Raw genomic sequence first — 16,701 nt, forward strand, 5'->3', positions numbered from 1 at the left:
GCCCAGCCAAGATAACGGTACATAAGAAATGTTTTAATAAAATTTTATAACTTAATTTTTACAATATCCTGTTATACATAATTATTAATAACGAACTACAATGTTTGCTAATGACCGATTACTAAAATCATGTTGCATTCATTTCCCTTCCATGCCTTCTGCTCGGTGCACCATTTCTCTCCACTAATACTAGCAATGGATTGCCATTTCATTAGTTTTGGACTGACTTGTTTGGTATGCGCAACAGGAAATATTTCGCTTTTGGAGAATAAGAAAAATAGGCTTATTTGCGTTACGCTTATTAATTTGTGCGGTTATTCAGTGTGTGGTAAGTTAATGTTCAAGAAAAAAAACATTAATTTTTATTAAAATGTTCTATTATTTTATGTCAACGATTACTCATTTATTTCAGCCATTTGCATTTAGCACGTCTCTATCAAAATAAACTTACGTTTCTATGAAAATTGAAGCTTTTGTTTTTTTGTGGCCCACATAAACTTAGGCCCATGTTAGCCTTTGAGTTTGACATGTTTGATGTAAATTATAGATTGGCTCTTAAAAAAAAAAGATTATTATTGTCCATTTTCAAACTGAAAGCAATTTCTGATGAGAAAAATTAGTTTCTTAAGATGAATAAGGGTTAAACTTTTAATGTACATGAAATTTATTTCAAAAAACCCTTCTTCAATGGAGAACATCTGGATCTTTATTGAAAGTACTTTTATTCAGGGTTTATAGATGAAATCCTTGAGCTTAAGATTCCCAAGGGAAATTCTTATTTTAGAAACAGAAAACACAACTTATCAAAATATTGTTGATAAAACAATAAAGACAAATACAATTTTGTAACTCTAGAAAAGCTTAAATAATGGTTTCACTTAAAGAGGGAGAGACTATATACTTTTCCTAAAAGAATCAACTTACAAAGTGTACTCATTTTATTTAAGATTGATAATTAAAAAAATAATTTCATACAAAAACCAAAAAATTTTGTGAAAATAATTTTTAGGTGGGACAAATATTATGATGAACAATAACACATATCTGGTAAGTGTGGGGATAAAAATTAGAGATTTTTTTCATGTAGATTAATATGCACATTTTCCCCAAAAAACAATTTATTTATTCTCTCATCCTTTCATAAAATTAGAATTAATTTTTCTTTTGATTAACATCAAAATATTACCACAGAAATAAAGATACTCTAAAATATTCCTAGACCTACTTTCTAGGACTATAGGTCTTTTTTTATTAAAGAAAACCTGGAATTATTTTGTAGCACATTTATTATTTGCCAGTTTAATAAAATGGAATCCTGTAAAGTCACTTGCAAAAATGGCATGAGGCTGTGATTTAGTAAAAACTGCATTTGTTCAAGATAGTCCTGGAGATGCACGCCCAGTGTTCATATGGCCTCTGTTCTCTAAACTTCATTTTCTAATGTTAGGAGTTAGATATGACTTAATAACTATCTGAGGCAAAATTACTGTACCTTCCACTCTTTACATAACAAAGATCCATAGCAGAATGAGAATGATATTTCAGTTGTCGGACCCACTAGGTTAGATTGATAGGTTTGATCATCTATTTGAGATCAATGATTGTTGCTTGAGGAGCTTTAACAGATTTGCTTTGATCTTTTCTTTCCAAATCGATGGTCACCCATGGTTTAGGCAAAATACCAAGGAAAGAATGAACATTTGCAGACTACCTTCATATTGAATTTATCTCTGGCTTAGGAGAAACACCGCTGTGTCTCCATGAGGATAACAGCTTCACTTGTCCCAATGCTGTGTGATTCTTAGTGCAGGTGCTAAAATTAAAAATGCTGTAAGACCACGGCATGGGTTTATGCCATTCAGTTTGTCCTGGAAAGTTCCAATTTTATTTTGTTTCCTTATTTTCATATAGGTGGAGTGGAAATTTACTTTAGATATCAGCATACACGAATAACCTTTGCATTGCCATTTGACTTGCAATAAAAGTTTGAAGGCATACTTGCAAATGTTACCTCATGGCTCAGCCAGATGATAAAACATTATTAATAAAGTACTAAATAAACAAATGCTCTCTAATGGCACATTTTTTGGTCTCTTCAACTTACATATTTTTCAGGTCTGAGAGGCCTAGTTTTTATAGATCTGATCTAAACTTGAATTGAGAAGCCAGGCCAACTGGATTTAAATTCCCAAAGATACCACAAATTTGGGGGCACAAATTAAATAACAAAATAAACACATGGTAAGATCAGATTTTGATCCATATGAGGGCCCAGTAGAACTAATCTGCTTTCTGAAAAAGAAATAGGAATCCAAAGTAATATTACACACATATAAACCAGTTTATTAGATTGTCAGTGATACTTTGAGACATATTCAAGTTATTTTATTTTACTTCATATAAACAGAGGAAGGGAAGAAAGTTTAAACTTCAAGCTTTGTTCAGCATGTGTGCAGTTAGCATCCACAAAAGCACCATTGGATATGGAAGAATTAGCACCACAGAATTTTAGGACCTAACTGTTAACATGCATCACTGAAAAACTCGGGACATGAAAACACAAAGAAGTACGTGGTATGGTCCATTATAAACAATACAAGGCAATTTATGATTTGCTTTCATACAGTACAATACAATCACCAATCGATGAGAACCTGTTAAGTACAATACAGGACAAAAAACACTGTACCCTGTTAACACTAAAGCAGTTACAGATTTAAAAACATGTTTCTTATGAGAGGCAGGGGACTGAAATGATCACTCCTCCTCAATTTTTAAATTCAGAGTTATATAGTTACATGATCTCTTAAGAAAGTATTTTCAAATTTATGTCTCTCTACCGCAATGTTGGCAAATGTTGTTGTTTTTTAAACTGAAACACTTGATAAATTTAAAAAAAACCAAAATAAAACAAAAACCTGATAAGAGTCAAGAAGTACTCCAGCATGGTCGAAGATACTCCACATAAGATCAGTTTGAAAAGGATGCCAATGGTGTTGACATTTGTCTTCCCTTCCGTGGAGGAATGTCAAGTACAGAAGCCTTGCGTTCGCGTTGAACTTCAGTTCATTTCTTTCACTCAATGTCTTTATTCTGAAGTGTAACATAAGAGACATTCCTTATTCCTCAACTGTCTTTGTAGTGTTATAGGGCTGTTCCTTAGGCTGGATTTGACAACAGTGAAAAGGGTTGATATTCTCTCTGGATTTATGGTAAATTGTGAGCTAAAGAAAAAATATTAATTTAAATTTAGCATATGTGAAGTTTTAAAGGGAGTTTCACTATTTTCACAGTACAAACCCATAATGAATATCACTGAAAACCTTTCTGTTAGAAAGCATGTAACAAACCCTCAATTTTAAGTTGGGTCTAGGCCAATTTTGGCATATTAGAAGATTACTGTATAAGAAATGTGCAATAAGAATAGATAGGTACAGGTATATTCAGATCTCAATGCACTGATGCCAAGGAAAATATATTTTCAGTCACCAAGAGAAGAATATATCCTGAAGCATCCATGCAGACACATGAGTCAATCATGTGTCTGCCCAACTTTTAATTCTGGAATAGTGATAACAGGGTCATGTAGGAAAAAGTACTCAATTACAGTATGGCAGCAATTTTATATTATATATTTTAACAGCAAAACATTTTTGAAAATAGATTCAGCACTATATGGTAAGTTTACAATTCACCATTTCTATACTTGTAATACATGCATTTATTTGTTTTCCAAGTTTTTTTCTTAAAAAAACCCCCACTAGGACCAACATCTTTCAGAACAACAATCTAACATTAAACAAAACCTTCTAAGGAAAATATTTAGCATCACAGAATTTGAGAAAACTCAGTTACTCAGCATCACAAAATACTCAATAGATGTACATTTGAGATTGTTCATGCCATGACATAACACACCTTTGGGTTAATATATCTTATTATAAAAAGAAACAAAAGAAAGAATTGGCATGGAATTTATCTTTAGCCTGTCCTTGGTTAGAGAAGACTGACCTCTAATAAACTTGACTCCTTTCCACAATGATAACTGTTTCTATGAAGCAGCATTTATATTTAATAAAACATCTTAAACTAGGGATGGAAAGAATGATCACCCCAGAGAAAAAATTAAAGATAAGTAAAATTATAGACAAATAGTTTTTTTCTTAAATGAACTGCTCCCAAACAAAAAAGAAAGCAAGGTTTGTTCACTTTGAAATGTTCTTCTGTTGAAAAACATTCTTGGAGGAAAGCTAGCCTATCCTTATAAATGTCAGGAAGATGTAAGGTTTCACTTGAGAAAAAAAGTCAACTTAAAAAGAAATTATGTGTTGCTTTTCTGTTGAATCAAATCCATTATATAAATGAACTAGTAATTTTCTGAAGAGAAAACAGCTATACACAGCAACACATCCGTGATACTATTTTCAATTTGATGATTCGCCAGGCATGGCTGACTTGAGCATAGAAGAAACAGAACTGATTTCTTAATGTTTTAGGGTTACGTTAAAATAACCTCAAATAAAACAAAATCGAATTTTGACAGGCCAGCTTACTAGTTTTGATTACCTTTCTATTGGACCAACATTTTAATACAAGATAGTACCAATTAAAAATAAGATTTAAAAAACAAAAGCTGTCTAAAATTGTTCAATGAAAAAGCCTTAAAAGTTAACATTGTAATCTCAAATGATTGTAAGACTTAGAGTAACAGTTTTGCCACTATCACATCACTTTTGTTACTCGAGTTTTATTTCTGTATTGTTCATTCGTTATATTATATAATACTATTTTCTGATAAGTTAAAGTTTGACTTACTACATTACATAAGAAGCTTTAGAAAGACACATAAGTAGGATACATTTATAAAAGGATAAATAATATTTTATGGTACTTTAGACGAATTCTATACAGATAAATAAGTAGTTCAAGGTCATAAAGTGCCTTCATTTCCAGGTAATTAACTTTTCACTAAAATATTTTAAGGCTTTATAATATCAGAAGCTTGATAATATACGGGTTTTGTAATTAATTAGCATTCTTTTGTAATCCTTATTTCATTTAATCTTTTAATCCATTTTAGGTAATTTTTTAATAATTAGGAGCTTAAAAAGATAAAATTTGAATTGTATATTCTGAATTCATTTTGAGAGGAAAGGAAAAGATGTGTAATTTCTAAATGCTGTGATTTGTACATAAGACTCACATATTAAAAAAAAAAGACTCACATGTTGCTTCTGAACAATCCAGCTTATATCATAATATATAGCAGCCAATAACCCTCAAAAATTCAACAGAATATTTAATCCCGTGGCAAACAGGGCCATCATTTCATTCATGTATATCTTCTGTTGTCTTTACACTTAAAATGATTGTGCAGCCTCAAATAAAAAAGACTATAAAAAATCTAAAATGAATTCTTCAAATACAAGCACAATAAATATGTTTTATTGCAACAGCTTGTGTAAAATCTGTATTGATGCTCACATCTAATGTTGAAGCATTTCTATGCTTCTACCCGCCATGAGTGTGTCACAGTAAAATACTGGTCACCTCATAGAAGTATGTATAAGAGCCATAATCATACAGAATTCTCTTCTTATTAACTCTTTATGGAGGATATGAGGGTATTTAAGCACAGCTGTGTACATAGTTGTTCTGGCAGCTTCAGATTTTAAGATAAATTACAATTTTATGGACATCAACTTACTTAACTGGTTATGAGCAATAAAAACTAATTAAAATGTTTGAATATTATATTTCAGGAACTTAGTAACGTGAGGCACAAGTTTAAATAGCCATGATACTTAAAATGCTTTGCTAATTACCATCGGATTAATTTAAAATGTTCCTTAAATTAAAGGGTTTTGAGGTTAGGATGAAGGAGGAAAGTTCAAACTCACTGCAAATAATGGTTTAAATGAAATGTTCCACATAATTAGAAAAAGAGAAACTACCAGTAGGAAAAAAGTGCTAGTCTTAAAATTGGTTTTGGTTTTGAATTTAAAGCCTAGTACAGGCAATTCCTGGGAATTAAAACAATTTTAAATGGCATAAACTTTTCTAATTGCACATTCCTTTACCAAAGTGCCACAGTTACTTTTTTTTTTTAACGCACACAATGCTACTTTTCAAAATATAAATACATATAAAGTTTTACCTTTTTCATAATATTATAGTACAGTTTCACAAACTTGGCACAAATATAACCAGGACGACGCATTTTAACTTCCTAAATACAGTATAGTGTATTTAAAAAAATAACTGTTAGAACCTTGGTCATGATGAAATTCAAATCTAAGTCTAGCCAAAGCATTGCCATAAAATCTAAAAACATCACAAGAGTTTATTTAGGTAAGTTTTAGTAATACTCTGCCATGCAATGCACAGACATATGTTTTTTTAACATATTGGTTTACTTATCCTTTTTTAATCTGACTACTTATTATACTTACTCTCTTTAATTACTGAAGCTATAATGCATGTAATAACTGAGTTTTGAGAACAGTATTAAACACTGAGGTTTCTAGCCTTAATTGCTCATTCCTATGAAGCATATGAATGTTTGATGCATTGACTATTAATTTTTATGCTTCTGTCTCTATTCTAAATAGAAGAACTAAATGGAAATGTATAGAACTAATGTAATAACAAAATGACATTAAAAATCAAAGCACCAATATATAGAACAAATAAAATAATAAGTGTGTGAAAGTTTTTCATATTAATAAACTTGTTAAGTGAGGAGAAGACAATAAAAACTAAGATCTCTTTACCAAGTAATACTTATATTACTATATATTTAGAAATTAAGTGGCATGCATATAAAGTTAAATTTTAAACATTTTTTGTTGTTGAGTGTGATGAAGTTAAACTAGAGATATGTGTCATTATAATCTGAGACCCCCCTCCTCCAATCATATTCTTTTTTTATTGACTTTTTACAGACAGGAAGGGAGAGGGATAGAGAGTTAGAAACATCAATGAGAGAGAAACATCGATCAGCTGCCTCCTGCATACCTCCTACTGGGGATGTGCCCGCAACCAAGGTACATGCCCTTGACCGGAATCGAACCTGGGACCCTTCAGTCCACAGGCCGATGCTCTATCCACTGAGCCAAACCGGTTACGGCCAATCATATTCTTTAGAGGAAAGAGAGACTATAAGATCATGATTCTCAATGACAGGCCACCTGTCTTCCATTATGCCACAGGTTAAACATTGTGGTGTAGTACCTCATTTGATGAGGGTGAAAATGCTGGTAAAAATATAAAAGTGCTAATGTTAAAATTAGGAATAGTTCATCATCATGGAACATTAAATGACTATCAAAAGAGAACCCTTTCCTTTTTCAATAGTTTGAAATCTCAATCTTGGGTATAAAGAATGATTATATAAAAGCATATAAAAGAAATACCCAATTCTATAAATTCTTCATCTTCTAAAGATGGAAAATGGCATATAAATTGGTATCTTAGTCCTCTGAGAGAATTAACAAAAATTAAAAACATAAGTAAAATCAAAAGGGGTCAGACATGATAAATCATTGATAACAACTCCCCCCAAACCCAGGATACTGATAGGTGAATCACAGAAATGTTAAATATTCATTCTATATGACTTAACATATCTTCTTATAGTTTCTGAGTGTTAGAAAATAATCCCTTGTTGGTACGTAATAGTCTTGGATAGTGGCAGCATTTAAAAATTATTAGAGAATAACTTCAAATAAACATTGAAATGCAGACTCTTAGTAGATGCTGTAGACATGTGGAAACTACACACTACACATGATACGCCAACCCGAGTTAGCTCATGTAATACCCAAAATAATATGATTCCACAATCTCTCTTGCTAATACACAGATATTTTCTTGACTCTGCAAAAGATAGGCAATTGTATTTACCTAATTTAGTTTTTCCCTGGTAGTAGTCCTATAGTGATGACATAAATACTGAACATACCTATGAGAATCATTTATTCCTACGGTATCATTTAATCTTGTTTTCTATTATTCAGCTCTTTTACAGCATTTTTCATTTCCAAAATGCCCTGCAATTAATTATAATAGTTATTTCTCATTGTATTGCTATAAGGAAGGCAAAGTCAATAAATTGCTTGTGCAGTGGTGGAGCTACACAGGGTTTTAAAAGATCATATGTATGTTCTCTGCCCTGTAGGCAGGTATCTAGCATTGCCCTATGCTATGAATCTATACCACATGCTCTCTGGGGCCAAAGACTAGATCTTGTTGCCTGCTGTATATCCAGACTTAGCAGAGTGCTTAACTCATGCTGTATGCAAAATAAATATGTTGATTTAATAAAGGAGAAATGGGGTTGATAAAATAGAACAAAGAACCTCAACATACTTGCCCCTCACGACCACCCCACCACAACAGAAAAGCTGGGCTTGCCCACTCTTGTTTCTCCATGACAACAGAGTAGGTAGTCTTACTCATTTTACACAATAGGGCAGTGTTACTCACTCTTAAATCATGATGGCAAAGCCCATATGGTGTGTGTCCGCCAGAGTACCAATGATATGATTGACTGTTACTACAACTATTTCTAAAATTTAGAATTATCTTTCCTAATATCACATGATCTCATTTATTTGTGGAATCTAATGAACAAAATAAATTGACCAACAAAATAAGACCTGAAGCAGGAAGGCATGGAACAGACTGATACACGTTGATGTGGGGTTAGGGGGACAAGAAGAGATAAACCAAAGAACTTATATACTTATATGCATAGCCCATGGACACTGGCAATAAGGTGGTGAAGACCTGGGGATGTGCGAAGGGGCTTGGAGGATGGAGGAATGGGGGGAGAAAATGGGAGCTATCTGTAATACTATCAACAATAAAAATATATTAAAAAATAAATGAATTAAAAGTTGTGCCTCTGCATATGATAAGCTATACTTTTTCTTAAGCTAACTCAGGCATAAAGAATCAAAGAAATAATTCTCACAGCTTCAATCACAACACGAATATGGAGAATGTCAGAAGGGAATGAAAAGACAGTTACACATATATAGCAAAAGGAATTGGGAACTAGTGGCTCTTAAATTTCTTGGAAATTAGTGCAGAAAAGGTGGGATTCTTGTAAAGATAGTGATTTTGGTGACTAGGTGAATGCTGAGGTTAAACCAGATCCTGTCAAGTCTCTCTGAATTCTAAAATTCTATACTGTGCTAATTGGTTCCTCCTCTGATAAGATGGGAATCTGTACAGTATTCAAAGTTTATTTTATTTTTAACAATAGTTAAACTAAAAATGTTTAATGTTTTGGAACTTTTGAACAGTTGTTCACAGTTGTGAATATTAAAAATTACCTTTAAACCATTACTTCTTCTTTTACAACAATGCCATGTAAAGCCTTTTAAATCCTGAATATATCTGCTTAAATTATATCAATATAATGTGGATATTAGCATACTTTATATTGCCAGCAAAATTAGTAGCTTGGAGTTTGCTCCTACTCCTACTACTTTATATGAATGTGTGCCCTAAAGAATGGGCCTTACATTCAAGGCCTCATTTCCAATTTCAAAGAGGGGAAGGGAACATTATCCTATATAATAAAAGGGTAACATGCAAATAGACCGAATGGCAGAACAACTGAACAACCAATCAAAGTGTAATATGCTAATGATATTCTAAGGCTGCTCAACTGCTCGCTATGACGTGCACTGACCACCGGGGGCAGATGCTCCGACCAGTAGGTTAGCTTGCTGCTGGAGTCTGGCTAATCAAGATGGGCTGGACATGCCTTGGAGCCCTTCCGTGGTCCCTCCCCAGCCCTATAGTGCACAATGGGGTCTCTCAGCCTGGCCTGCGCCCTCTCACAATCTGGGACCCCTCAGGGGATGTCAGAGAGCCGGGTTCAGCCCGATCCCGCAGGCCACTCCTCTTGGGAGGGCGCCAGATGCAGGGCTAATGGCTTGGGACTGATCGGGACTGATCGGGCAGGCATAGTGGGGCCGGGATGAGCGGGAGCGGCAGGTAGGAGCTGCAGGCAGGGTTGAACTGTGGGTTTCATACCGATCCCTGCAGGCCACCCAGAGGGACCCCACCTGTGCATGAATTTGTGCACCAGGCCTCTAGTTTCTTATAAAAATTAGAGTTCTGGTTTTAAACATATCAGTAGAAAAACAATAGCTATGCTATTAAGTTTGAATCTCTAACTTAAATTGCTACTAGTATACATGTTAATAAAAACAGGACAATTAACTAGAACATTTTGACTGAGAAGCAACACAAACATTATTAATTCCCAAACTAGGAAGCAAACATCTAATTTTTATTAGCCAGAACCATAAATACATAGTAGGAAAGATGACTTACTATCAGCTTTAATTTATGGTAAGGAAGGACTTTTCAAAGCCCTACAAGCAGCATGTACTCACAGGAAATCAGGCCCTAACACTAAACTGGCATCATTACTCATACTCAGATGGGAACAAGGACCATGGTCTCATTTTTCCACATGGCAACAAACATTATTGGCAGTTAATTAAAATTAATTGCTACAACTAAAATGATGATAAATCGCTTAGAGAATTCTTGCATATTGCTCAAAAGTAGTTAATCATCTTTATAGTTTAGAACATACATCCTTGAAGTTTAGAATGGTAGCACTGCAAGACCTCCTACAGACTAAATTATAGTAATGAGATTCTCTTGGTAATTCAAATGTAACTGCCTTTTTGTAAGAAATGAGACTTAGGATAAATTCTACACTAAAGCAGGTCACATTAAAGGGATGTTTCGATGCACTTGCCTAGCATCTCTGTTTTTAATAGAGTAATTTAGAGTTTCCAAAAACAGTACCTCTTGATGCATATAGCATTAAGGTGGGAGAGTTGAGTGTTAGGAGTACTATCATTAAATATTAAATTAGAGGTTATTTTGCTCCCTCCATTATGACTACAGGTTTGCTGACATGATTTTAATAGTGGTATGTGTCAATATACTCAGTAAAGATCTGCTTGTTTCTTGCCTGTTTTAAAAAAATGTCGGCCATAAAAAGGTACTATGTACTGATATACCGAACAACGTGGATGATCTTAAAACTATTAGGCTGAGTGAAAAAAGCAAAATACAAAAAGTATATGTTAATTTATATGAAATTCCAGAATAGACAAAACAAATGAACCTGTGGCAACAGAAATAAGAGCAGTGATTGCTTTTGGAAGGCAGGACGGGGGAACTGTGGGAGTGCTGATTGGGAAAGGGATCATGGGAATTTTCTGGGGTGAGAAAAATGTTCTGTATTGATATTCATCGAACTCACCGAATGATATATTAAAATCAGAGTATTTCACTTTATGTAAATTATACCTTAATAAAAATGTTAAAACGTATTACTGCTAAACACAATATTGTTGCTGAAGCATCAGAGGTTGAATGGCATTTTTCTTTTTTGTATTTCAAAACTTCTTTCTGCACACTGTCCCCTTGAGAGCAACACATCCTAGAATGGGATCCATGACTAATAGTGTACAGAAGACATGGAATTTATATCAGGGTATTGAACCAAAACAGGTTTTTGTTACTGAAGAAAAAAGAAGACAAATTCTTTTATGGATCATACTAACTGTTATTGGTTCTAAGGAGGGACCTAAAACATCTTATGTTTAAAAGGTACCTAAGGATAGAAAAGGTTTTCCCAGTCAAATCTGTTACTTGAAAATACTAGTTCCTAAAGCCATAAAAATCAATAAAAACTTGGTTCAAATGTTACTTAAAAGTGATCATGGCTGTATGGCCTTCATTCTTTTTTTCTTTTTTGGTTCTCCAAGGATGAGTCGATACTGGTGGAGTAAGTATGGCAAGGAGACTAATTAACTTAAAACATGTAGGTGGGACGGAAACAAGATTTTACCTTATGCTGCTTGGTGCATAATCAAGTATATATATGTTATATCACATTTTAAAACCATTTTGAATGCCAGTAATTGGGCCTAATATATGATTACCTCACCATTTCAAACCCAAGGTGCCATGTGTTCATCAGCTTTAAAGAGGTTACATGCAAAATCAAAATATCTCATGAGTTCCCAATCTCCTATAGAAATAACCTTGTAACACTATCTGACAATTCTAGAAATAAAAAAGTAAAAAATAGTCTATTGGTCTGAGAAGAAAATAGTAATATCCTGAAATGACAAGTATTCATGGGCAAAATTAAAACTGCAATCAAGTCAGATAATTATTTCTCCAATTTATTTCTTTGTCCAATTCTAATTCAAACCCACCAAAGGTTCATGCTGTCTTGAATCCACATTTCATACAAAAACATTTAAAATATATAATTTTACTATTAATCATCATCTCCACCCGAGATTAGAGGAAAAAAGAAAAAAAAAAAAAGGAAGCAATTTCCCTAGCATAATGCCTGACCTATGGGAGGAAACTCAATAACTATTTGTTGAATAAATGAATGAATGCTTTCATTTTCCTCAAATTGCCATCTCCTACCTCACATATTGGCTCCTTACTGCATATTAAAAATTCAGTATGATTGAAAAGAAAAAGCACAGGCACAGCCTTAATTAGCTAAAAACAAAACAAAACAAAACAAAACAAAAAAAACCATTGCTCTGAAACGCTTACGCCACAGGTCATTATTGCTGCTACTGCTATTGTGACATAAAAATCACTTAAGCATAAATTGACACAATTGTAAAACAATAAATTGGTACAAGATAACCTATATTTTTAGCTATGAAATTTTTCTTTTAAAAACTCAATTAATTACATTAAAGGACATCATTTGCTTCTCTAGAGTGAACAATAAAAACTTAGGTAATTAATAGAATGGTTAACTGTGTGATGGTTCATGTATACAATTTTCTAAATAACATTTTTGTTTAAAGGCTACCCTGCAATGTAGGTGCCAGGACAAGACCTAGGTCAACAGGACAGGAAGGAATTTATCATATTTTAGTCATTAGAATTGAGTCCTGGAAGGCTCACTAGGGTGGAAAGCCCAGGCAGTAAAGACTAAATGATAGAGAGAGATCAAAGACTCAATGATTTCAAGGGAAGAGGCTGAATCTAGGCAAGTGGTATATCTGTACACCAAATACCAATATAATGACTTGCTATGCCTTCTGCCAGGGCTAAACCCAATAGTTGACTGCGGAATTGAGCCTAGAGATGTGACAAAAACAAGAAAATACATAGAATACATTTAAAAAGAAACTATTTAAATTAGCTATAAAACATGTGTTTAATTGTACCAAATTGATTTGAAATTTATCATTTAAAATTTCTATAGTGTTATTATGAAGGTTTCAATGAGTGGTGGGCTCTCTAGAAAACTTGGCATTTGATTATGTCACTAAATGATCTCAGTAAGTCATATAACCTGCCTGGCCCTGCTTTCTCTATCTGTTAAGTGAGGTTAGTGATATTGAACTAAACTAACCTAACTCAGTATTTTCATCAGAATGAGATGCAATATGTAAAAGAATTTTGAAAAATATGTGAAATTACATATAAACTAGAGGCCCAGTGCACATAATTTGTGCACTCGGGGGGGGGGGGGGTGTGGAGGGAGGGGTGTCCCTCAGCCCAGCCTGAGCCCTCTCTCAGTCCGGGAGCCCTTGAGGGATGTCCAACTGACAGCTTAAGCCTGCTCCCTGTCAGTCAGACATTCTTAGCACTGCTGTGGAGGTGGGAGAGGCTCCTATCACCGTTGCTGCACTTGCCAGCCATGAGCCTGGCTTCTGGCTGATTGGCTCTCCCCCTGGGGGAGTGCACTGACCACCACGGGGCAGCTCCTGCATTGAGCATCTGCCTCTGGTGGTCAGTGTGTGTCATAGTGACCAGTTGTTCTGGCATTGGGTCGATTTGCATATTAGCCTTTTATTATATAGGATTATTATAATTTAAAATTCCATATTCTCTCCCCCTCCATATTCTTTTTACATTTAATTTAATTTAATTAGAAAATATTTCAGAATTAATGGCCAGTTATGGAAAAATCTTTAGGACAAATGAATCTGTTGTACCAGTAAGTAACTGAGTTTATCCATTATTGGCTCTTCATTGCAATGTATCTACAGTGAAAATTATTATGGTTTCTGTTTTACAATCATGGTAGAATCAGGCTTATTTCATTTGGTTAAGACGTTGGTGAAATATTCATAGTTGAAAACACTGACGGAGTTTTGTAAAACACATATGGACAGAAAAGGACTTTGTGAAGACATTTTATGTGTGATGAGAGTGAACTAAATGAAAGTAAGAATGAATATAAAAGTCTAGGGAAGGGAGGGCAAATATGTGATATTAACTGTCCCTACTCCTTGCATTCCTCATCCTCTCCCCAACTCAGTTCCCCATGCTCACACAGATAAATCACAGCAACCTTTTATGATGAGCCTGCATGGGGCTTCACAATCATCTCCAACCTAGAGCTCAGGAAGTCATCACAGCTTGAATAGAGTAGGCACACGAGATGAAACAGATTATTATTTTCACCCTAGGACATCAAAAGAGATTTGGCATGGGGAAGACGGAATTATTGTTTAAAATAGTATCACTGTAGTTCTCTAAATTTGCATCAATGAAATATATTTTGAGCAGTATAAAAGAATATAGATAATTACTCACATTTAAAGGATAAATTGTTCAAGGTAAAATAACATGCAGCATTTTATAATAGATAGCATCAAACACACTTCTCATATACACCAACACACTGCCTGACACGTGGCAGATAATCAGATTAATATCTGTTGAATAAAAAGATGACAGTTTGATTAAGCTACAACAGCTGCTTTGAATCAAATAATTTTGGACAAGGCACACTTAAAGCTAATGGCAGTGGAATATTCTTATTTTGTAAATTATTGTAATTCTATTCCTCAGCATAGAGCCCGGGACAGAGTAACCACTGAGTAAATGGAACAGGATCATTTATCTATAAAGTAAGGGAAAGGATATTTTTGAAGTAAAATCCAGGATGTGCAATAAACAAAAGATCTCATATTCTACCACACCCTAATTTGTGAGTCATTCTTTGAAATAAAGTGACATAGTATTTCTTATCAGGTTTTAAAATTATCACTTTCATTCCCACTTGTCACCATTTTGATTTGTCTGTTAAGTACTGTGATCCCGAAGAAACAAGATTTCTAAGGCAAAATGAGAACAGGAACAGTGGTTTTTAAGTAAAGAGAGATTATTTCAGTCATGAGCACAGTGCTAGGTATTGAGAGGAACATAAAAGAGGAAGAAACAGTCTCTGAGTTTAAGCTTAAATTCAAGTTAAGATGATAGGAATTTATATGGGAAACTAAGCTTAACATTTTAAATATATTTAATCAAGTTTTAGACTTGATTAAGATGTCTTAAAAACATCCTTTGGAACTGGAAGAATGGCTTATTTAAAGCTTTGTGTACGGGGCCAAAAAAGAGATAAAAAAATTAAGTGGCAGGGTCAAGAGGGTTCTGAGCAACTTAAAGCAACAGTGCACGGAAACACTTTAGGGAAGCAACCATTACGAAATCTGAAGGATGCCAAGAAGGAAAGGATGGTCAATAAACGCCAGACGAAACAAAGAGGATGTGGAGGAAAATGAGAAAAGGCCACAGAAGGAAGTCAAAGGTAACTTGAGGTTTCTCTGACTCCAGGGATACGGAAAGTGAAAGGTTTCTTAGGGATCATCCGTTCTGATCCAATCCCCGCAATTGCCGGATAAGCAAGTTGGGTTCCACAGAGGTGAACTGACTCGCTCCAAGCCCAGCTGGAAAGCACTGAGCCAGGGCTTCTGCACAGCATCACAGCGCCCCTACCTCTGTACCACACAGCTGTATGCCAGGAGGGCAGAGGTGAGATTCTTTAAATGCCATGAATGCTTGAAATAATAGTCCAAATAATACACAACTAAAATGGTTTTGGTTTTATTAATTATAGGACACATATAGCAAGTAATTTAGCATTCGCATTCACTTTATAGTTATTTTGTAACAAAATTATTAAAACTAAGTTGTTATTGAGAATTAAATTATTGAAAATCTAAGAATCAAGTTTTGTGTTTACCTAAAATATTTTCCACATAAAATATTAAAAAATTTCCACCAAATATAATGTAGATTTTCTGTAATATGTCTCAACTCAGAAGCAAATCACCTTAATGGAAGGTATTGCTTGAATCCCAGCTTGGTATGTTATTAAATTTAATATTTGGGTCTTTTTTTTTTAAAAGAGTCAAACAATAAATGGTGATTAACAAACCAAATCGCACATAGTTACCTAATGACCCAAAGGATCCCTTAAATAGGAATAGTTTAATAATACTCGAAGAAGAAGAATGCAAACTAGCTTTAGTCATAAATCAAACAGGCATCCTTTAGTCTAAGTAAACTTAATATTATAATTGATAAAGTAGGTAAATAATTGTCTAAAAAAAAAAAGGCTCAGAACTCGGGGAATTTTCAGGCTGGATTTACTATATTAAAGAGTCCTACTGGCAAAACATGAGTGCCTAGTTTATGTTAGACACTACAGAGGAGAGGTTAAGTTCTAGGCTGCTGAGAGCGTGTGCCCGGAGGACTGCATGGTGCTAAATGAGTTTCTGTGATTTAAGAGTCATAATGGGGAGCACAGAAGAACGATCTTAAGTAGTGATGGGAGCTCTGCAAAGAAAAAAAGTAATTGCTTAGTATGTTACTCAGCCA

The 16,701-nt window shown here is 34.1% G+C and overlaps 1 protein-coding gene across 1 annotated transcript in view; it reads right to left on the reverse strand.

Annotated features, from left to right (window-relative positions):
- Nucleotides 1–2,317: 2,317 nt before the first annotated feature.
- The window catches only part of PURG (purine rich element binding protein G), a 30,871-nt gene continuing 16,487 nt past the window's right edge, over nt 2,318–16,701 (reverse strand). Inside the window, 1 exon segment of the mRNA XM_006109957.2 lies at nt 2,318–3,224. Coding sequence (XP_006110019.1) covers nt 3,120–3,224 — 105 coding nt within the window. The 3' untranslated portion in view covers nt 2,318–3,119.

This window comes from Myotis lucifugus, unplaced genomic scaffold (genome assembly GCF_000147115.1).
Source record: "Myotis lucifugus unplaced genomic scaffold, Myoluc2.0 scaffold_26, whole genome shotgun sequence".
NCBI lineage: Eukaryota > Metazoa > Chordata > Mammalia > Chiroptera > Vespertilionidae > Myotis > Myotis lucifugus.